Source organism: Pteropus alecto, unplaced genomic scaffold (assembly GCF_000325575.1).
Source record: "Pteropus alecto unplaced genomic scaffold, ASM32557v1 scaffold276, whole genome shotgun sequence".
NCBI lineage: Eukaryota > Metazoa > Chordata > Mammalia > Chiroptera > Pteropodidae > Pteropus > Pteropus alecto.
In genome coordinates this window covers 3,606,850-3,630,980 of record NW_006438074.1, presented here as the reverse complement: position 1 = coordinate 3,630,980, position 24,131 = coordinate 3,606,850, and the positions used below count along the sequence as shown (strand labels likewise).

Here is a 24,131-nt window from a genome sequence, read left to right as displayed (position 1 = left end):
TAGGTGCGTGTATGTTTGTGCACTAGGTCTCCAATGATAATTTAACTATAATCTTACAACTCCCTAAAAGTGACTGCTTTCTGAGTTCATTCTAAATGGTCAGGAGCTTGGAGTCCAGATAAATGCTTGGGCTGCCTGCTCAATGTAATTACTCAGTTCTGCCCAGCTTATTTAAATGTAGTTACCAAATGTTCACATAGTGTGGTAGGTAATAAAAGCTTGGCTTTAAAATGCCTCAAAGCTCTTCTTGTAACTTTTTCTCTTAGGATATTCTTTCTAGATACACGATAACCCCTAATTTTAAGAGACCAAAGCTACATTTTTTTTTAGAAGTATGAGGAAGGTACTCTGACTCATACCAGATGTCTGAAGGACTCAAGAAGGCTCTGGAGTTAGCCTAACACACTATGTAGAAAGTTCAGAGCAGGAAGATGGAAAGGCAGGAAGAAGGGAGCAGAAACTGAGAGCACATGGTCACTCCTTCCACTTTCTCAGAACAGTGCTGAGCGCTCCAACAACTCTATCTAAAGCTTCATTACAGGACTTTCAGTTCAGGAGCTCAAGACGGGAATTCTGTTAGGTCCTCCCACAGCCAAACCTTCCTGAAGCCTATCTGAGTAGTCACATCACTAGGGGCCAGGGGGCCTGAAAGGAAGAGGAATCAACAGACACTTACCAATAAGCTCTTCAAGTTTAAGGAACGTTCCTTCTTGAGGATGACCAGTGCAGCCAGGCCACAGAAAGTATAGCCACCATGGGCTTCCATCCCTGGCACGCCACCAATTCCCCCTTCCCAATTCTGACACCTAGGAAAAGATTGAGAAGAGCAGATTTAAGGGTTACTGTCAACCAATGAGCGTCCAGGCTGAGTGGATGGGCAGAAGCACAGGACCCTGGATGGCAAAAAATGAGTTCACTCGGATTAAGGCATAAATCATCACAGCCATGAATGGAAAGATGGCAGCTAATTAACTTTCAGAAATGCCTTTTCCTCAAAAAAGAAAAAGAAAAAACTCAGAAATAGTCTACTTATGTAATAAACATAGTATCATTACTTTTGGAAAAAGTTATAAAATCACATGTATAGTATAAGCATCAGGTTAAAATAAAATTGCAAAATAATTGCTAATTATGGTTATCTTGTAGTACAAATCTATTGCTGATATTTTTCCCCTTTATTTTCCTGTATTTTCAAAAAGTTTCTATAGTAAACATGTATACTTTTATAACTGTTCTTACAATTATTATTATTTGAAGCATATTTTCTAGTCATAAAACGTGCATAATATTTAGCCCAGAAATAGAGGATCATCTCTAGGAATTAATCCTATGAAATAAGAATATGTCCAAAGGTCAGATTATAAGAATGTTTACTGTATTCCCATTTATAACAGTAAAATATTAGAAACAATCCAGAAGCTCAATATTAGGGGACTAGTTATATAAATTATGATATATCTGGACAACAGAATACTATAATCATTTATGCTAAAGAAGTATATTTAAAGATATTCCAGATATATTACATGAAAAGTTATAAAGTGATAATGTACTCTATGATTTTTCTGGACTAGAAAGACATACATCAAAAGAGTCGTTGGTGGTAGATTACCAGTGGTTTAGATTTTCTTCTTTTTGCTTTTCTACAATATACATGTTTTATCTGGGAAAGACATTTTCTTTTTGATGTATACTCCTATAACAAAGAACTTTCTTCCAATGATCGCGATCTATGTATGTAAGAGTCACACTTCCTACAGGCGTGTTTGCCTCACAACCCTAGCTGTAGCACAGGTGCACAGGTAGATGGGCACTTAATCCAAGAGCTGATAGAACTTCCAGGTGGGAGAGGAAGAAAGCAGCAATACCTCTTGTCTTCTACACACCTCTTCCTTGAGGTTGGGCATCTTGGGAACTCAAGGACCTTTTTCAGAGAAGCCACTTGCCCAGGGAGATCACAGTGCCGACAGAGTGCAGAGTCAAGAACGGGCTACCGTTCCCTGTACAGATTCTTGAGCATCCTCCGTCCCCCGACCCTACTGCCACCCCAACGCACACTCCAAGTTTCTTTCCAGTGCATTTGGATACATGGAGCATAGAAAAAACTCAAGTTTGAAAGTTCTGATGAGTAAAGAATATGCAAAGGACCTCTTAAAATCTTTCCTTTTCTTAACTTTTCTTGTCTTTAAATTTGTTTTAATTAAAAAAATTCAAACGGTATAAAAATAAACAATGACAAGTCAGTCTGCTGTCTACCCTGGCCTCCTAGTCCCGCTCACTAGAAGTGACCACTGTCAGTTTCTGTGTCTTAGGCTCTTTCTCTCTCTCTCTGCACACAGGTACATGGTACACGCACACTATACATATATATATTTTTCCCCCTACTTTCTTTCCCTTTGTTTTTACATGCATGGGAGCAACTTAGTAAAATTCTTGGGAGTGTCTTCTAGCTAAACATAATTGATGGAACACAATAGCCTAGTAACGTGTAAGTAAAGAAATTTAAAAAGGGACAAACCCACAAGGGTAGAGAATTTAAGAAGACATGAATAGAGACAGGAGATAAAATGTGAAAGCTGGAAAATGGGAGAGAGAAGAAATAACTGACTTAACAGAATAGAGAAACCTAAGCCAGACCAGGGAGTTGTGCGCAAAGCCATAGAAAGCAAGGCGATTTGCTCCAGTGAAAGGCCCAGCGACTGGAGACACAAGGTACCTCTAAAAAGTAGGATGCGTTTGAATCAACTGGACTGGTTGCGAATTTATATAAGAATCAGACCTCCTGGTACCCAGCAAAAGTACTCGAACTCAGCAGAAGATGGGAGGTTTCGGGGGATTAATTCAGAGGTGGAATTCCAAGACATCCAGCACAGTTGAGAGCAGGAAGGAGGCACTGTACTGAGCAGGGGGATTAAGTGAGAGTCTACCATCTGAACACAAATACCGCCAACCCCTTTTCCTACTAGTATTTCACAAAGCTGGTTGCCAAATTCATATGCCAACCAGGAATCTAGAAGATTCTTCTCTAGAGAAACTCATAAGCCCAAGGAAATAACTCTACAGATATTGATATATGAGAATTCCCTGATGAATGGCTGGACGCTAGCCCACCCTGGCACACACAGCTCCCCATCAGCTTTTCAGCGCTTGACTCCTAAACACCAGACATCTGAGCAAAGTCTCTAATATGAGAGAGAGAGACCAAAACAAACAAACAAAAATAAATTAAGAGGAAATAATGCAGAGAACAGAGGTACATTTTTTAAAGTTATATCTTTAGATAAAATATTATATACCAAATAAAACACCACATGAATAAAATATTCCTGAAACAAGAACAGGATACTATATAAAAAAGAAGTGGTCTTTTTTATAAATAAGGATAAACTAAGCTCTATTAAATTTAAAATAGAATTGCAAAAATAAAACCAACAGAAGGATTAGAAGAAACAAGTAAAGGAATCATTCAGAAGTATATAAGAAAGGTTAAGAGATGAAAAATAGGCAAAAAAATGTTTGTAAAATTAGAATACCAACCTGCTCACAGGATGTTATAAAGAGAATAAACAGAAAATGGAGGAGAAGAAATATAATAAAGTTTCTTGGAACTAAAGTATATGCAATTCCAGGCTGAAGACACCTGCTGAAGAAAAAGAAGTGGTCAGTACTTGGATGGGAGACCACCTAAGAAGACCAGGTGCTATAGGCATAAATAATAATAAATAAAAATTTTAAAAAGAAGAAGAAAAAGAAGAAGAAGAAGATACCTGCTGAGTACCCAGCACAATGAATGAAAGAAATCCATATCATGGTTCATCGGCATGAAGTTTCCAAAGAGCAAGAATAAAGATGCCAGAAACTTCTAGAGAGGGGTGGAGTGGGATAGAGAAAAAGAGAAATAAAAGAAAAAATATACAATAGATTGGGAACACAATGACATTGGGAGGAAGGAAGCACAATGGTTACCATAACAGGTTTTGGTTACTTAATTTCTTTGTATTTCAGCTTAATATCAAATCCAACATCACACCATCTGACATATAAGGAAACTATGACATGTAGAAGGCACAAAGCTAATAAATGACAGAACTGGGATTCAAACCCAAGCAGTTGGAGTTCCACATCTAGTAAGTGTCTAGCAATCCAATCCTCCTGCAAATAACAGCAACACACTCTGGACAAAATGCACAAAAAGACTTCTTGAGGGCTAACTGACTGAAAAAGAGGCAAGCAGATTTTGGTGGGGATTGGAAAGTTGGAGAGTCAGTCCCTCCTCTTCCCTCCCCTATTCCTGGTTTGCCATGAGGACAGCTAGTCGCCCAGTGGTGGCAGCAGTAGGTCAGGGGTCAGGGGCAGGCAGCTGACACAAATAGAAAGCCTACCATCTTTCTGGTAAGATGAATCAGGCTGACAGAAATTGAGGAAGAATCCCAGAAAGAGGAGAGTCAGAGAAGGAAAACCCCAAATTCAGTATTTAAACTTCATTTAAGTTTCTATCTGACCTGACCCCTGAATCACACAGGTATTAGCAAACCAGAAGCAGCTTCTGACCAAGACCTGATCAGAGAGCTGAGCCACTAACGCCCAGCAGGTGTGACAATCTGCAGTTTGAGTCTAACCAAGTTGATTGCCTGCTAAAACAAAAACATCAACACTCTTTAGAACAATCTAACAGAATCTAGTCTTTACAACAAAACATCACGATGTCCAGGATACAATCCAAAAATTACCTGACATATGCAGATTCAGGAGAATGTGATGTACTAACTCCAGGATACCTAGATGTTAAAATTACCAGACAAGGACTTTAAGGCAGGTATTATAATTATATATTTGCCTCCGTGAAGTGAAGAAAAATATACTTGTGATGGATAAAAAGATGGGAAATCTCAACTGAGCAAAAGAAAGTATAAAAAAGAACAAAAAGTCTATACTCTCAATCTCTAAACTGTAGCTACTCCACTACTGAGTATTACATAGCAAGTAGTCAGTAAATGTTGGTTATTATTATTATCAACCTTTTAAATAATGACACTGGAAGCCAAAAGATAAGGATTCTGAAGGAGTACAATTTATACAGTTTCCAACTTAGAAATCTCTAACTAAATAACCTATCCATCAAATGTGAGACTAGAATAAAAATATACATAAAATCTTTAAAAGATATCACCCAAGTGTTCTTTTGAGGGATCTATCTATTGGGGCACAGGCTTCCTTACAATAAGTCAGTAAACCAAGAAAAAGGACAGAGTTTCAACAAAGGAGAGAAGTGAAGTAAATTTCATGCTGAAAAGAAGCTTCTGGAGGCCTGCTGTGCAGCAAGCTGGGAGCAATCTGTCCGGGCTTACGCAGGAGGGCAGATAACTCAGAACAAACACATGCACGCATATACACATGTACACGTACACAAATACACACACAAAAGAGAATCAATACATTACCTGAAGAGTTTGACTGTATTAAGAGTAATTTTATAGCTCTGGCAGAAAATTTAGGAATGAATTCATGACACATATACTTAAAAAAAAGAGGTAATGATTAATCCTAGGAATATAAAATTTATACAAAAAAGTAAATATGTTCATAGTATATCATCTGGTTTAGCTGTAAATTATATTTTCATAGTAATAAGTTCTACTTTGATAAAAATAAAAATGCAAAGAAAATAAAATACAGTTGGATATCATTTTAAATAGCACGTATGTATCTACTATAACTTTTGAGGTTTTTTTAAATTATGAAATATATGAAGCATCTATGAAAGTATGGCAAATAATATATACAGCATACATGCATCTAACATCTAGCTTTGATTTAACCAAATACATCTCAGGGTTGTTTCTTTCTTAAAAATATTTTAAAGAAATAAATAATTACAGATAGAGTTGAAGTCTCCTCTGGAAACGCGTAGGCCTCCCTGATCTCATTTCATTTGCTCTCTTTCCAGATATAATCACCATCCTGAACCCAGTGTTTATCATTCCCATGCTTCTTTTTATATTATTACATGTGATTCTTCTCATAAATAATATAAAATTGTTTTGCATATTTTCAAATTTTAAGTGAATATGCTGATGGGCACATTTTAACATCCCTTTTTTTCACTTGACATTGTTTTCGAGATTTATCCGTATCGATACACGTACCTCTGGTTCATTTAACTGCTGTATCTTATTCCGGTGTGACTATACCAAAACTTACTTATTCATTTTGCGCTTATAAACATTTAACTTGTTTTCAGGTTTTCGCTATTATAAACAAGTCCTATCTTTGTCTCTTTCACGTATATGTGTGAGAGTTTCTGAAGGAGTGAAATTACTGGGTCATCAGCAAGGGCTACTTGGAGATATTATCAAATTGCTCTCCAAACTGGTTAAATCCATGTAGACTCCCACCATTACTGGTAACCCAAGTTTTTGATCTTTGCCGATCTAAACTATAATACAACATTAAAGAAAATTTGGAAAAAAGATAACTTTAAAAGTATTTTTTTTTTTTTGAAACTCACAATGCTATAACCATTAACACATCTCTTGTAATTTTATATTCCCTTCCAGTCCTTTTCCATTTTCTTTGTTTTTCAGAAGTCTTGACCACCGACTGTCTAAGAAGCCAGGACAAATCCCAGCTTCTCTCACCTTGCTATCCACTCAGCAGTGCCCTCAAAGAGGTCTGGGGTGATGATGTTGGTCAGAGAAGCTACCGAGGCGGCACAGTATGCACTTCTGGAAGGACAGAAATAGAGGGGAAAGTGTTAAGCTTCAAGGAAGATCCTAAATCAGGCTCGCTGACCTTCTTGGGCGGATTGTGCTCTCGGCCTAGTAAGCTGTAATCACCTCCTGTCCTCACTCTTGGCACATGGTCAGTCCTGGGTCTCCGACTGAGAGGTCTGACATTCTCTTTGGATAGAATTGCTCACAGCATGGCTTCAGTGAAAGAACATGACATTCTATTCTCCCTACCTCCACATGGTCAAATCTCCATCAGAGGAAATAACAGCCATATCAATTCATGTCAAAAGTGAATTCAGCTCTTCTTTCAAAGACCTATAATGGTTCCCAAAATTCCATGGTGTCATTCAGGTATTTCTGATATGCTCATTCATTCAGATGTCAGTACTATTTTAGGTCCAGGATTTCTGTGTTTATGACATGGACACATTAAAGGTTGACTATATTTTTTCTATAACTAACACATTGTAAAGAAGGTCATCAGACCCTAATGGCCACTTAGACCAAATAAGAGGAACAGGAATAGATAGGCCTACCCAGACATATTTCCTTAGGCTTCTTAAGGGAGAAAGGAGCTTTGATTTCAAGCACCCCACCAGTACACACACACATACATACACATTTTTAAATGAAAAAGAAAGAGCATGTCTTTTTATTTTTTTAACAGTATTCTACTAGATTTGGAATAATTCTTGCCATTCCATCTTTCCAGCCCTAACTCTTCTCAGGATTCCTTTTATTTCAGCTTCTCCCTCTACTATGGAATACAACTACGAACTGTCTTTTCTTCCCTTCTACAGGTTTTTTCAAATATTCAGCATCTCAGCACCTCCAACATTTTATGTTGAAGACAAAAATTCCAATTTTACTTACAAATCCTTTTTATAAGGCCTCCTAAGAAATAGAAAAAGGAGGGAAAAGGGTCTAGTTTCCATATTATTCAATACAGACATAATACTAAGCCCAACTTACTAAGGTATTCCAAAGGGATCTCTTCAGAAGCTGCGAGCATTATTATTCTACCAGCATTTTCAACTGCCTAATCGCATTGACCAAAGGCACAGCAGAGGCTGAATTATGCAAAATGTTATCATCTACCAAAAGCCAACTTCGAAGGTCTGATCTCATTTCCTTCAGGTCTGGAGCCTCTCAAAGGGGTTCAGAAGTATTTGCTCTTAAATCCTAATGTAACTTCTGAGATAGGGAGGTCGCCAAAAACAAAGTTGGCCTCTCATAAATGGAAGAACTGAGACATCATGCCAGAAGCCACTAGTCCTAGATCTCACACTCAAATGGGAAGGGAACAAAATACATCTTTTTGGTGCAATTTCTTCCTCTCTCCCTCCAATTAGGCATCACATCTCTCAAATTTGTCAACTACTCTCCATCCTTGCTGCTCTCACCCAACTCCAAGCCACCATTACCTGGATCAATCTCCTGTCCGGTCTTCCTTCCCTCCTCCAGCCCTGAAACCAGAAGACTTTTACTAAAACACTATAATCTACGCACTGCCACTAGGGAACTAATAAAATACAAGTCAGATCACATCACTCCATACTTAAAATTAGTCAGTGGCTTCCCACTGACCTTAAAATACAGTCCAGGCTTCTTAAGATTTCAGAGCCCCTCATTCTGTTCCGAGCCTGACCTTCTAGGTCCAATTCTACCACTGTCCACCAGGCTCTCGACACTTCAAGAACACTGAAATTCTCCTTTCTCGAATACACTCTACACTCTGTCACCTAAGTATAGGATAAAATACCAGAGTGATCTTGTAGGGTTTGTTTGCTTTACCTAATAATCTCAAGACATTTTAAAAAGCTAAATTTCAAACTATACACATTTGCTTAGAATATCTATAGAACAGGAATGAACATATAGTGACCATGGAGGCAAAATTTTTTTTTTTACTTTTCCCTTAAGAAGCATCAACATAATACTGTACTGCCTTCCTCAATAGTTATACTGGTTCGTTTCCCTATACCATGTTAAATAAAATAAAATAAAAAATAAAAAAAAATTTTTTAAATGGAAAACAGACCCAAAACAGAGTTACTTATGCTAAACCAATACTAAGTTACAGATTCAGCTCTCCCAGAAATGGAATCTTCAACCAGTCAATAGGGAATCACCAGATCAGCACTAGTTAGGTCATCTGCCTGATAAACTCCTTCCATGCCCTCAAGGAGTGTAACTTTGCAATAACCAATCTGCTTTTTTGCTTAGTATAACATTTTTGTCCCTGCTCCCTTATGCCTATAAAAGTCTTTTTGTACAGCTCCTTGGAGCTCCTTTCTATCTGCTAGATTGGATGTTGCCTGATTCAAACCAATTTTTGCTCAAATAAACTCTTAAAATTTTAAATGTGCCTTGGTTTATCTTTTAACAACAGATACTGATATATTGTAATATAATAAATATATATATTTAGTCTCCTCCCCAGTTCCTGGCACAGAGCTCCTAAAATCCTTGGAATGTTCTTAGTTATAGGTGTGATAGGAGCCTTTTATTATTTATAACAAGCCCCAGTCAAACACACTTGAGTTTGCTCATGAGGTGACTTCTGGAGGATGTGGGCTGGTTGCCAGAGAGTGGAACTATGTGATTACAAGGTTGGAACCTTCAGTCCCACTCTACAAAGGAAAGGGGCTGGAGAGTGGGTTAATCATCAATGGCCAATGATTTCATCAGTCATGCCTACTTAATGAAACCCACATAAAAATCCTGGGGGCTCAGGGAGCTTCTGGGTTGGAGAATGCATCCATGTGCCTGCCAAGAGGGTGGCATGCCCCAACCTCACAGGGACATAAGTTCCTGTGCTCTGGACCCTTCCAGACCTCACCTTATATACCTATTCACCTGATTGTTAATTTGTATCCTTTATAATACCTTTAGAATAAGCCAGTAATAGCAAAGTGTTTCCCTGAGTTCTGTGAGCCGTTCTAGCAAATTATTGAAGCTAAAGAGGGGGCCAAGGAAACTGCCGATTTATAGCTAAGTCAGGCAGAAGTGTGGGTAACCTGGGTACACATTACTTGTGATTGGAATCTGAAGTGGGGACAGTCTTGTGGGACTGAGCCCTTAACCCGTGGGGTCTGTCCTAACTGCGTAGTTAAATGTCAAAATTGTCTAATATGAGGAAAAAAACACATTTGGTGTCGGAAGTGTTGAGAGTGAAGAAAGTTTTTCCAATAGATAACTAGACTAATTTTTTGTTTGAACAGACAGGTTACAGATAGAAGGAAATCCTTTACTAAAGGCAGCCTGATTACCTACTTTTATCTGCAATGTGTTTTATGTTCCACAACTTTCATGTATTTTTCTTCCCTTATACTTTCAAACCAGTGGTTAAGTCAGAATATTAATCAACTGTGTAGAAGCAAACACATTTACAAATTGGTGATAAGATGGCTTTGATACAGAAACCTCATTTTTTAAAAAAAAATGTATTTCTCAGACTAAGTAATAAGAATTTGGTATAAAATCTCAATGGTCCCTTGCTGTTGAGAAATGACTCATTCAGTGAATTCCCTATATGCTTCATTAGCAGCCTCCTGCCAGGTGAATAAACTACTTGCTAGGTACATCAGATAATTCTTGAGTAAAATTATTTTGAGCCAACTGGTTTCAATCAGTTAAAACAAGCCTGTTTCATTGCACTCTGCTGGCCCATAAGCGTTTTTGGACCTCCCAAAGCAATTCTCATGCAGGTGTTAAACACTCTCATGATTTCATCAAATTCATTCAGAAAATATAAATATAAATAAGTCCCTACTTGGCTTTCTTCTTCCCTTCTATCTTAGAGAGATGAAAGATTATATGACATAATACAGTTATTATATGTTAGGCTATTATTTTATAGCAAATAAATGTATTTTTAACTTTTAAAACAAAACCATTTGATTTTGTTTCTGTAGTACTTATATTTTGACATTTACATAAAAGAAGTCGAGTGATAATGACACTTGAGGACATCTGTATCATATCTGCAATTATTATGATACTGTGTCACCAACACGTCATCCTGCGTGTCATTCTGCGTGTGATTGCCATGTTGTTCCTTGGGTTTGGCATCTCTAATGGCAGGTAAACTCTAGACTCTACTGATGCAGCAGCCTGAGAAAAACCACACTCACCTCACATCCACCTCACCTCCAACGTGCATGAGAAAAGAGCCATCGGGTTGCTTTAGCGAGTACAAATACTGAAGAAGCTTCTCTCTGAGAAACGAATGGGAGACGGGCAGGAGACAGCGAAGGTCAGTGCAGTGTCAGCAAGAAGGGAGCCCTTCTAGGTTTCCATCACTGCTGGCTTTGGCTGTACCTGTTAATGATGTCATAGGCCTCCTCGGTGCCAATGATGCATAGTGCATTGACTGCTGCGTATGTGGGTGCAAGGTGTGGGTATTGGCCAGGGCCTCCTCCAAAGCCGCCTTCTGGACTTTGACACAGCTCCAGGAAATGGCACACACTAGGTATACAGACAGCCAAAGGGAAAAACAATGTCAGAGAGCATAAATTTCAAAACACCAAATTCCACCAGAGTCCGTGCCTTTCCAAATATCCCACTCTGCCCCCCAAAAAGGAAAACAAAAAAACATCTTCTCTCACTTGCTAAATACATATTGAAAATAGTTACCCCTGCGAATGGTCTCTGTACCCTACTGTTACCAGTATTGTATGCCCTCCTATCTGAGTTTTATATTTAAGCATCTGCCTAGTCAGTAGTGAAGCAAGGAACATAAGCAGGCAGGAATACACTTTCATAGAACTGGGGTAAGTGTCATGCTTTGTGACCAAATCTTTCCCATAATTTTCACTGAATTTGCCACCTTGGAGCTGTGGTACCAGCCTCCTTCTCCGTGCCTTTGGGGTACCTTCCAAAATTCGGCCTCAAACTGTGGTGGTGCTCAACTGCTTCTTCCCACACTAACCTAGGTGATGGTCTAGATCCACCATCTAAGCCTACCAAGAATATTTAAAGAGCGGCTTTCGCACTCCCATTGCCACCGAGGCCCCACCCAGTGGGCCACTGATTTTCATTCCTTCAACCGATAAGAAACAAGCCTTTAAGGAGTCTGCCTCCATGGTTAGGGGAACCACGCTCGCCCCATTCATGGCAAACTTAAGTACCGCCGACTCAAATCACAAGAATGCATCCCAGTCTGTGGGCTCTGGGAGAATTTTTCACACCGATCCACAGAGGCTCCAGTTCTCCCACTGAGGGAAACTGTTTCGTGAGGGTTTGCCTTCAAGCCCCTGTCTCTAAGCCAGGCATCGGTCTGTCCAGAAGTTACATTCTCGGTTCAGGTGAAACCAAGAGAGCCCCTATTTGATCAAAGTCCTCTGAAGCTCGCCAGAAAGGGGTGCCCCAGGAAAGTCCCGGTTATCAAGTTGTTTCCCCACAACTCAGCCAGGATCAGGTTTCCTATAAGGACAGGCCTCCGTTTAAGAGGACAAGGTGCAAATCTGTGGCCTTCAAGTGCTCACACAGCCTTCTTTTCTGGGCTCTTTCATCTCATTCTGTCTTATCTATAGCTGCCAGGGACCATACAGTCTAGTTAATCTCCACTAAGACAGTTTATTACTGCTTTCCCACGACATATTTGATTACTTTTGATTTCGGATCCTCCATTATCTGGACAGGGACAGCAATAGAAAAATGCTGCTGACTTGAAATCGTCACAAGTCAAAAACTATACACATTCATTTCTATTTGCACCTAAAATTTTACTGTAGGAAACACAAGGATTGAAACTGAAGTTGGTCATTAGAGAAGGGAGACAGTTTTGTGGCACACTTTTAATAGCAATTAATTTTCATAGAGAAAATGAGTTTGTTCTTAACGTATTTTCCAAACCTTCATCAATTCCTATCGCATTTCCCAGAAATGAGTAACTAATAAATTCATGCCCTGACAAAGTATGGCTGCATTAGCATATAAAAAGTGTTCTAAAGCACAAAAACAAAAGGTTTTAACTGATACAAAACTTAACAGCACATTAAAGAAAAGAGAGTCACACAGTTATCCATTCTCTTTCCCAGCTCCCAAGACAGAGTCATGCCAAGTACAACCCTTCTAACCCCGCAACCTACAATCTGGAATGAGCTGGGATCGAAATGTACCAGACGCCTCTAAATCATCCCTCCACGCCAGCCTCCCTCAGCTGACATGCTGCATCTGACTGCCCCCGTCCGTGGGGTTATGCTGGGGGACAAGGGGCTGGACTTTTCTCGACTCTCAGACACTTCCACATTATGGAACATTCTGATCCAGAGACTTTCCAAGTTGCACCTTAAGGAACTGGCAAACTGACCATGAAACTACCAGCTGTCATCAGCAGAATGCTTAGCAATTCTGAAAACCAAAATGTGAATGATACTTCTATCTGGCAAAAGGGCGGGGGGACTTATCTTAGAGATCAGAAATTCACCAAATAATAATAATAATAATAATAATAATAATAATAATATAACAAGCAGGAAATGCTATGCAAACACCAAGAGTGGCACACTTTGTAAAAAATCAAGTATTCATAAATCATTCATTTAGTCATATAACTAAAAGACCTAGCAAATCAATTTTCTTTCAACTCAGCAAGGTATTTCATTTTAGATTACAGGACAATTACCAACAAAGTAGGAAACTATCTTCTAGATCAGGGATTTTCAAATCCAAAATGTGTGTATCAGAATCACTGGAAAGCTAGTAAAGAATATACAGATACAAGCTTGCTGAAGCAGGACAGAGCCTGGGACTCTATATTTTTATTAAATTCCCAGGTGATTTGGATACACACACAGTTTGAGTACCACGAATTTTTGCTGTGCAATTAGAATCACTTGGAGATATTTTTAACAAATCCCAATGCCCAGGCCTAATACCAATTATATCAGAATCACTGAGTTTGGGACCCAGGCGGCAATATTTGTTAAAACTCCCCATGTGACTCCAATGTACAGCCAAATATCAGTGCTTCTTAAACTTGAGCACACATAGAAATTACCTCTGATCGTATTAAAATGCAGATCTAAGTCAGTAGAGTCTGAGATACCGCATTTCTAGCAAGCTCCCAGGTGATGGTCTGGGAATGTCACATTTTTGGTAGCAATGCAATAGATCTGTACTGTCCAATAGGTAGACACTAGCCATATGAGGCTATTTAAATTTTAATTTAAATTAAATTTAAAATTTAGCTCCTCGGTCACACAAGCTACATTGCAACTGCTCCTACATGTCACCAGTGGCTACCACAAAATACGGAACATTTCCAGCAACGTGGAGAGTTCTATTAGACACCAGTGCTCTGTCATTCAACTATTAAAGAGTACGTAAAACTTGTAAGAGGACCAGGTTCAAAGCAAGAGTATCAATGATTTACTGTCAGCCTTATAAGGAGTTTACTCAGACTTTTAGGTGATAGTTGAGAACTGACCTAATGTGGTCGATTCTGGATATCACTGTCACCAACTTAGAGGAAGGACACAAAAGCATGTACGATGAGTATTACAATAATAGAAAATGAGCAGGGAAATACCTCCAAGATGAGAAGTAAAGTCCAGAATAATATACAACAAATCAGAAGCTAAAATATAAGAATAAAACAAATGAAATAGGTAGAAGTAGCAAGTAACAAACATACATGGGGGAGGCAGGAGTGGAGATGGATAAAATATATAAATAGAAGATGAGAAAGGACTAGGAATATAGCAAAAAAAGGACCAGAGGTTAGGACCCATGAGTTGTAAACAGCAATAACAAAAACGCTCGTTAAAAGCATCATAAACACAGTGTAGGTCAGAACTCTATCTGGCTCAAGACTCCATTTTCCAACTCAAAGGAAGTTCAGATTAGAGTGGTAAAACAGCTAAATATAAAGATTATTAAAAGGATTAATATTACAGACAACCACAGTGAGGATGCTACCCTAGCAAAATACCTCTAGTATATAAAAGGTAGCATACAAAGTGTCTGGTAAATGAACAAAAATTGAAGTTAATCTGCCTCAAGAAGATTTTAGGTTAGATTTAAGAAAAACTTCAGCACAAGAATAGGTTACCACAGGCAGACTTAAGGCCTAGAATAAGTTACCAAGATTATAGCTCTGTAAATAGGAACGGTCATCCTTGAGCAGAATGGCTCAGGAGTAGATGCAAACGCAAGATGAATGAGTTGACATCAGGCTTCTTCTAGTACTGTCTTTCAAATTTCATCCTGTAAAACAGCTTCAGCTTAATACTACAAGGGAGAGGAAAACTCCCCTAGGTAGATACCGCAATGAACAGGTAAAAGACAGACAGGCTGTCTTGTTGATTAGCATCCTGGAAGGCCACTGCGGCTGTAGAGTGTGACAGGTTATCTAACTCCATCAAGCGCTGACAATTCTCTGGGTGCTGCTGTTTCAGATGTGTGGTCAAATCTAAAGTTGGTTATTTTAGAGAACAGTTTCCCCATCTTGGTAGTTTTGACATTTGGAGCTGGATCCTTTTTGTGGAGTACATTTAGTAGAATCCCTGGCCTCTACCCACTAGATAGACACCAGCAGGAGCTCGCCAAAAAATGCCTAGAAGACAAATGACTAGATAAGGTGCCCTCATTAAAAGGTAAGGAAATAGACGAATCATTTTAAAATTTAAAAATTAAAAGGAAAAATACTTTAAGGAGTAATTCAGGGGAACAGTTACTAAAAACCTTTTGGAATGGAAATAAAACATTGGTATATGAATACTTTAATCTTTGGGAAAATTTTATAAGCAGCAAAGTCCTAAAACAATATTTTTAAGTTAAATATAATTTTTAGATATCACAGAAGCTAAAAACCTAACTTAACAGTGCAGCAGTCTCCCTGTGATTTTCATTTCACTCTGTACCTTTCATTAAAGTGGCTTTCAATAACAAAGCATGGGATTCTCATTAAAGGATGCTGCCTTCAGTGCTAAAATCATTAACAAAGCAATGTACTGAGTCTGGTTCCAAAATGCTAATTTATTTCAGGTAAACACATACACATGTGTGGATACAATCTCTTAAGAGAAGTAAGCTAAATGCCTATCTGTAATTATATTATTCTCAAAAGGTCTGACACCAGCAGTAAAAGCCTGGCTTTGCTGGCTTCGGTCAGCAGACACACGCAGACAAGCAGTAAAAGCCTGGCTTTGCTGGCTTCGGTCAGCGCGCGCGCACACACACGCACACACACACACATACACGCACGCACACACGCACACATACACGCACGCACACACGCACGCACACACGCGCACGCGCGCGCGCGCGCACACACACACACACACACACACACACAAGCTGACAAAAGTAATTTTGTCCACTAGGGGAAACTTAGCTTGGCATAGTGTTCCCTAAACAAATAGAAGCACAACAGTGGACAGAATAAGAGAGAGAGAGATGTACTTGTGTGTGTGTTGTGTATTAGGTGAAGGAGTGGCGGGGAAAGGGTAAGAAATCTTATGAAATTCCAAAGCTAAACTCAGCCTCTAAATCACCTTAATATTTGTATGAAGAAGAAGAAAAAACCTACCACATGTTCAAAGCATTTCTGTTCCCTATGCAAAATAAATAAAAAGGCAATATCTTATATCAGGTAGTCTAAAAAAACCAAATCCCCATATTTTTATGTAAGGCATTAAAATTTATCTATCTTACAAATAGTTTATTTCTTTATAGGTCAGAGCTACTATGCTCTGTTCATAACAAATATTATTTGCACCTAGAATGAACTGCCTGCTAAGCATAAGACAAAAATACATTATTGGAAAGTCTAAGCAATTCTTTAAAAGTTTGTTAAATCAATGCTCAGAAGAACCACAGATAAAGATTTTAAGACAGCTGTAAACCAGAAATTCTTAGTCATTAATTATCGAGTGGTTCTTGAAATGAGGACAAATCAACTTTTCAGTTTTAATACACTCTTTTAATTATAAAACAATGAAGTGTCATTGCAGAAATTTTAGAAAATGCAAATAAGCTTAGAAAAAAAGAAAAAAATCACCTTTAACCCCACTATCCAGAAATAAGTACTACCATGTATATATATATATCCTTCTGTTTTTTTCTATGCATATAATTTTTATATTTTTAATCTATATAAGTGAAACCTCTTAACTACCTTTTGCACTTAAATCATGAACATATCTATTTAAATATACACATTTTATATACAAATATACATGTTTATATATATGTAAATTTTTTATTGAGGTATAACTCACATATAACATATTAGTTTCAGATGTACAACATAATGATTGGATATTTGTATATATTGCAAAATGATCCACACAATAAGTCTAGTCAACATAGTTAACTTTTTAATTTTTAAATAGCTGCACAGTATTTCATTGTATGCACTGCACTGTAATTTACTTAAACTTTAAACATACTTTAAAGCATTCCCACACTGTCTTCAAACGTTCAGTGTGAAAAACCTGTTTAAGGGGTCCTCTCTTCCTACCTGATGTTGCCACAAAAACTGCTCTGACACTTCCTCAGAAAAGCCTTACCTATAAAACGCCAAATATAGAACCTAGAAAAAAACTCAAAATCAATGCTGACCCAAGGATCCCCCTTAACACTATCTTCCCACTTCCGATGGGTCTACATCTCCTCTAGGGGGCATTTGTACTTCACTCTCACAATCCCATTTCCTTTTTCTTCTCACACATGCAACTTTCCCATTCCTGCACATCCTGATTGTGTTATATATGGGGGAGAAACTTCCCTAACAATCCACAACCTCCAACTGGTATTTCAAAAACACACGGGGATTTACTTTGACAATCAAATTCCTGTTACTGCAAAAACTGTATCCAACTCTACTTCCAGAGCTAAAAGCAACGAGGCCTGTGGCAGCATCATGTTGAGGAAGGCAATGCACATTTTCCCTCTCCCTCTAAGCATCGTATACATCACAAGCGTTAATGGCCTAATTACTATCTTCCCTATCCACATTTATCACAAGGCACCCTGCTCAGGAAGGCAAGAATGAGAGGTTATTGTTAAGACAGAATGAATAAGACAATGAGTGGATCTGTTCTTCTGACCTGACAATGTGACCCATGGCACTGTGGCCAGGGAGGAGCACAGGCTAGCCTCAAAGCAAACTGGTACAGCTACCCCTATGTGCTGCGAAAAACCAACCTGGCTCAGAGGCCTTCCCTCCCAGACTCCTCTCCCTCAGGAGCACCAGCAGGGGGTAGATGAACTCAAGTTGCTGCCAAGGGGACATGCTTTCTCTGAGAACTGGAGCATTAGATCCAATTCCTGGCTGCCCCTTCCTCCCCCAGGTATCCCTAAGACTGGCGTGATAATTAGTTTCTTCTTTAACATATAAATTGAGCTTCTAAGGATGAGGTACCACACTGAGAATGTCGTCTGTACCAAAAGTTTGGGAAGATGGCCACGTTGTACCCCGGGCACTGGTGAGGAGGGACTTCTGTGGAGGTGTTTATGGAAGGCAAAGGCATTTTGTTCGTTGGGTTGTCACATGCTTTCCCACAAAAGCTATTCAAAAGCATACTGTACTTTCTGGCAAAATCATGTCTCTCACAGTTGATGATAAAGGATTTTCTCATAGACCAGAACAAGAGCTAAAAGAAAAGGCTATAGAAGAAATCAGAATCCTTCTCTTGAGAGTTCAAAGTCTTTTTCTATGCATGAGCTTACAATAGGCTTCCAAAGAGGGGGAGTTTCAGGAAGTTACTGAGGTCATGAGAAGAGCAAATATTTCTTTGAAGCACTCTTATTTTTCATTTAAAATAAATAAAACAGAAACAAAACAAAAAGCACCCCAACTCAAAATATAATTCCAGAGAAAACCTTAGATTCCCCACAGCCAGACTCACTCTGTTGCCACCATCTGGGGGATGGGTTCATCTAGCAGTTCCAAGCTGTGCAGGATCCAATAGCAGAGCCATGGGCGGCTGGCATCCAGACACTGTGCAAGGGATGGGGAGAAAATACACCCCTTATTCAGAATCATTCCAAGACACTGCTGACAAGAAGACATCTGTCTCACTCCTGGCAGCCTGGCAAGGGGGAGGAGGGTACCCTATGAACAATCAGTGAATGAAGGACACTTTGCTTTGTGGGCTTAGCCAGGAGCTGAAAGAACCATATGTGAGAAAAGGAAAATGGGACAAAGTTCACCTTGAACCCAAAGGGTCCTTGCCCAACAGCCACCTAAGAAAGGTTGAGCAGAGGATTTCTCACATGCTAGGAAGTGCTGCTATTTTCTCAGTATAGACCCAGAGGTACATAATCTCAGAAAGAGATTTCCTGGATTAACTCATTCACTGATTAAACAAATATTTAATAAGTATCTACTTTGTGCCAAGTACTGTATTAAATATTGGAGGCACAATAATGAATAAAATTCAGTCCCTATTCTTGAGTTGCTTGGGATATAGAATGTGTGTAGTTATCTGTATAGGAAGAGGGCACCAGACAGATACATAAGTAGAAATTACCTATGTTTTTCTGGAACAAGATGCAACATAACACATGTGTACCTATACCTTGATAAATGCTGTAACGGGCAGAAACACAGTCCTGAGGGAGCACATGGGGGCGCTGGGAAAGGCTTACAAAGGTGATATATGAACAGAACTTGATCCTAATTCAAGCCAGAAATATGTATTGAACATTGAAGCCTGGGCAGGCAGGTAGTATTACTGCCCCTATTTTACAGATTAAAAGTACACAAATGCGGTCTAGAGAGAGAAACTTTTTCCAAGATTACAAAGACAGTAAATGCCAGAGATGAAACGAGAACCCAGGTTTCTGGACTCCCAAGCCAATGCTCTCTCCATTAGCCCAAGCTACCCTCTCCATAAATGTGCTATGGCTAGCCTGCCACCTGGGGGGCAGTCTGGGTGGTGACCGAAGACACCGCTATGAATTTGGCCTGCCTAGAGTTTGAGTCCCAGCTCCTTCTCTTGCTAGGTGCCTTTGAGCAAATTATTTCATCTTGCTATGCCTGTTTCCTTATCTAGGAAAAATACTCACCTACCCCATGGAGTAAAAACTTACCTACCACATGGAGTAACTGTGAGGATTAATGAGATAATGCATGGTAAGCTTTTAGCACACTGTTCATTGAAATGTCAGCTGGTATGGCATTAATTGCATCAGGGCTGACTGGATTCTAACCATCGAGGATTTGAGTCAAGGATTAAACACTTGGAGCCCAAGGACAAATCTAGCTATGGATGTATTCTGCTCGCTCCCTGTAGTGTTGTGTTTATTGGAATTGTGTTTAATTGGAATTGGTTGCAACACTTAAGCATTAGGAAATTCACGTAGAAATCTGGATTACTGGCTTCATTTGGAAAAAAGAGAGGAAGAGAGAGAGCCAGACAGAGCCAGACCTGGCAACCCTGGGTTTGCATTGCTGGATGGCAACAATGGGCAGGAACAGAGTAAAAACATGGGGCCTCTGGTCTGTCTCAGTCTTCCCCCAGCCCGATTCTCTTATTTATGCTACATACTTGGGTCTTAGGCATTTGAGCTGGTCAATCCTTGTAGTAAATAATCAAATATACAACCCAAAATAAAAAGCAAATTAAGAGAAGGGCTGCTCTTTGTAAAGTAGGGCAGGAAGTTCGGCACCCTCCGGTTCACATTCACCCTCTGCCTGCAACTCAGCCCCATTCCCAACACCCTCCCCTCCTCCACCACCACTGCGGCCACCCCAAGGTCTCTACGTGGAATCCTAGGGATCTGAGGAATACGATTTTTAAAGTGGGCATGTTTATAGTGGAAAGCTGCAGTAATACTCTCTGGGATTTATATACTGATCCTTTGGCCAGCATAGGAATTAGACAGCTTATAGGGCAAAGGGCTAGGAATGAACAGGTAGCCTTTCAGGGGTATCTAGAAGAAAGCATGTGAACCTCTCAGCTGTGATCTAATGGAGGAAGAAAACCCACCCCATCTAGGGTGCTCCGTGAACTCCGAGGGAGGACAAGATAAGAAGAGATCCGGTTCTGACCTTTCAGGGTGAGACTTCCAGCTCTGAGGAACCTGGTTCCTGTGTACCTGGTTCCTGCCAGAGCCACATGGTATAAAGAGTGAATCTGCGAGAGGTCAGGCTCATAAGTCTTTTACGTTCAAATAGGAAAAAGGGAGAACGATCTAGCTGCTAATTCGATAGAAAGAGCTCCTGAACAGTGTGTTTACCTCATAGGCATCTGTCAGCTGTCGAAGGCCTCTTTTCAGGTAATGGAAGTGCTTCTCCCTCTGCAAAATGAGCCTGGAAAGACAAAGAGCTTGTAAACCTATTCTAACAGCTTACGCTTCCACCCACTACAAAATACATGTGCACGCAAATGTGTACACGCATGCTCACACATACTGGCAAATGTTTTCAGTGAGATCCTCTTCTTCATGGCAGGTGACTTTGGGCTAAGTGAAAAGCCACAATGAACACGTATAGCCAGGCAGTGGCAAACCACCCAGAAAGTTCCCCCACGCTCTGACTGTAAATAGATATCTGGTAGCTCCCTGTCCTGGAAGCAATTTAAATGTGAGCCGACTTAGTCAGCCTCTGTCATTCCAGTCATTTCTTCTGGGGGTCCCTTCTCTGGCGTCCCTTGTACCCTGCCTCCTGCCCCTTAGCTATCTATTATTCCCTCCCTGAAGTTCCACCTCCGACATGTGGACCCACAGCCCTGGCCAGAGGATCGTTTGTACTCTGCAGCTAGTTGCTCTCCTTGGCACCGATGTCAGCAATACTGGCTCTAAGACGGAAGGTGCCACCCATAGTCACCTGCACAGGCAGGCAAAGGACAGGGATGCCCTTTATGTTTGGTTTCGCAGCAGAGGCCTGTGTGATTACAGAAGGAAGAACAAAAACAGAATGGCAAGACCTTCACTGTTCTTACTGATTTCAGAATAAAAGAACCATTCTCTTTTCTAGGTATTTAATTCAATAATTGTTTACTGAACTCCCACTATACTGTGCACAGAATAAGATCATTCATATAGTCTTTACCTCAAAAAGCCTTCCAATTCAGAACTGGAACTGAAATAAGGACACAGGTGGTAACAATATAAGAAAAAAATGAGTAGATTTCATAAAGGAAACACAGGTGAAATACTACCGAGGTTCTAAAGGGAGGGGGTACCTCACTTCATTGAGAAAGAAGGAAATGATCAGGAAAGGTTGTGTGGAAGGGTGGGGGCGGGGGGCCTGGTAGAGGGAGAAGATTTTTGTAGGTAGAGATGGCAAGGAGGGGACAAGACAGTGGTGAAAATGTTCTAAAATTATCTATGGTGACAGTTGTACAATTCTAAATATACAAAAAAAAGAAAAACCCACACTGAATTGTACACTTTAAATGGGTGAATTGTATGATATATTAATTATCTCATTAAAGCTGTTACAAAAAAAAAGGAAAAAAATTTAAGGGAGTCATTGAAGTATTTTAGACACAGGAAAGACATGGGCAGATTCGCATTTTCTAGATCACACCAGCTGCAGCATACTGAATGGACTGGAGTGGGGATAAGACTAGTGGCGGAAACCAAATCCACAATCTAAGAGTGTTTGTGGTGACTGTGAGGAAATAAAGACAGCAGAGCAGTTGGCCTGAGGGGGCCCTGGGGTGAAGGCAGGTGATTCAGATAGAGGAGAGGTGAACATGCTTGAAAGCAAAGGGGAGACTCGGAAAATGCAAGAGCCCAGAGAAAATCCATCAAGGAAGGTCCCTGAAGAGGAAGGAGGAGGGCTGAAGGAGGAGGGTCAGGAGGACAGGTGAGCCTGGCAGCAAGGAGGGATTCTACAGCCTCAGAGACAGAAGCAATGGGAGAGAGTGTCAAGTTAGACAAATACGGGAGTTTGTGGTGGGGAAGAGAGAAACCAAGGAGACTCATGGAGGATGGCCTCGATTTTCTCAGGAATTAAGGGACGACCACAGGAGAGCTGTGGATTGGCCACTGTGGAGAATGTGTTAGGGAATCTACATGAGATGATTAAAAAGATTAGAAAGCAGTAGTGAAGGCTTAAGCTAAGTATAAACTTTTGGTGAGGCCATTCAATAGGCAGTGTTATATGATCTTTTTTCCAGGAAATCTTGCTGGGATCCTTCAGCAGAAATAGCGATGGGGATGCTATGGTAGGGACTGGTAAGATGGGAAGAGCAGAAAGGCAGAGGTGTTAGGGAACTGACCGAGATCAGGGAATTGCTGAAATAGTGCATGAGACATGCTGGCCCAGGCTGGGCAGGCTGGGTGTGGGCAGGATGGGTATGATGAACAGGAAGAACCAGGTGGGTCCAAGAGACCATTAATGCAGGCAGGCAGAGATCCACTCGAGAAGTGAAGGGAGGCTGAGAAACCCAAGCCAGGTGAGGGCGAGCACAGAATTTGGAGGCAAAACTCCTGACTCACAGTGGGGTTTTCTATAGGTCAATTCTTTTATGTCTAAAAGTCAAAGGAATTTGAATACACCAAGTACCGAGATGCTAAGACATAGAGAGGAGAGGGGAAAGCACTCTGTTCCAAAGGAGAACTCTAGCCACCTCGTTTGGAAATGTCAGGCAAGACATTGTTAAAGGCTCTTTGTAAATAAAACGTTGTGACCCTAAGTATAATGCTGGGGCAAGGAACCAGGTGAGAAGAGGGTGTGCTTAGTGGAATTATCCATTCAGCAGGCCTGCCTACCCCACTGCCTTGTAACTCTGTGAAGGGACCGCATGTCTGTCTCCAGCATCTGTGCTTGGCAGGCTGACATCTATTTGTCGGATGAACACAAGAAAGAACAAAAGATGGTAAGGACAGTTTCTGCCTATTCTCCTTTTCAATATACAGGATGATAACTCTCCAAGTGCAGGTTAAAATGCAATCCAACAGAGATGCCATGGAGAGAGGTGACTGGACTCAAGAACATACGTGCTCTGGCTCAGAGGTTCGTTCTGTCAGTTTTCTCATGTGTTCACACACACATCACACTGCAGGAGACCCATCGGCCACAGGTTGACCTTTGCTATGGGACTTGGTACTTCTGGAGAGCTGAATTAGGCAACTAAACAACTCTTCCCCCTATTGGAAATAAAAGGAAAGGAAAAGAAAAACCTAGAGAAGGAACCCTTTTCTTGTCTTCTCAGCACTCCTCCCACTTGACAAGGGGCTTTTTGGTCACTAGAAAATGAAAGACCTCAGAGGCAAACGCTTTTCTACTTCTAGGGAGTAAGAGACACTGGCTCACTCCTCAGGATTACTGAAGTGACGAGAAACCACCTGAAGCCTCAGCTGCCCAGAAACATCTTGTTGAAAGATGCCTCAGTCACATTTTCTATAGCTCCAGGTTGTTCTCTAGGGACAGGACCTGACGCAGCCCAAAGGGGCTCCCCAACAGCTCTCCCCGCATCTTGAATCTCACGG

At 40.3% G+C, this 24,131-nt stretch overlaps 1 protein-coding gene across 3 annotated transcripts in view; it reads right to left on the bottom strand.

The window, feature by feature from the left end:
- Window positions 1-24,131, bottom strand: part of FNTB (farnesyltransferase, CAAX box, beta) — a 58,089-nt gene that overhangs the window by 15,359 nt on the left and 18,599 nt on the right. For 2 of the 3 annotated variants that reach the window (XM_006915127.3, XM_025049117.1), the window contains exons 3-8: window positions 20,928-21,000; window positions 18,593-18,684; window positions 11,055-11,201; window positions 10,868-10,951; window positions 6,639-6,725; window positions 677-806 (exon numbers count right to left, since the gene is read on the bottom strand). In XM_006915127.3, the coding sequence (XP_006915189.1) occupies window positions 677-806; window positions 6,639-6,725; window positions 10,868-10,951; window positions 11,055-11,201; window positions 18,593-18,684; window positions 20,928-21,000 (613 nt within the window). The remainder of the gene's footprint in view (window positions 1-676; window positions 807-6,638; window positions 6,726-10,867; window positions 10,952-11,054; window positions 11,202-18,592; window positions 18,685-20,927; window positions 21,001-24,131) is intronic. The other variant, XM_025049118.1, reaches the window with a different exon arrangement.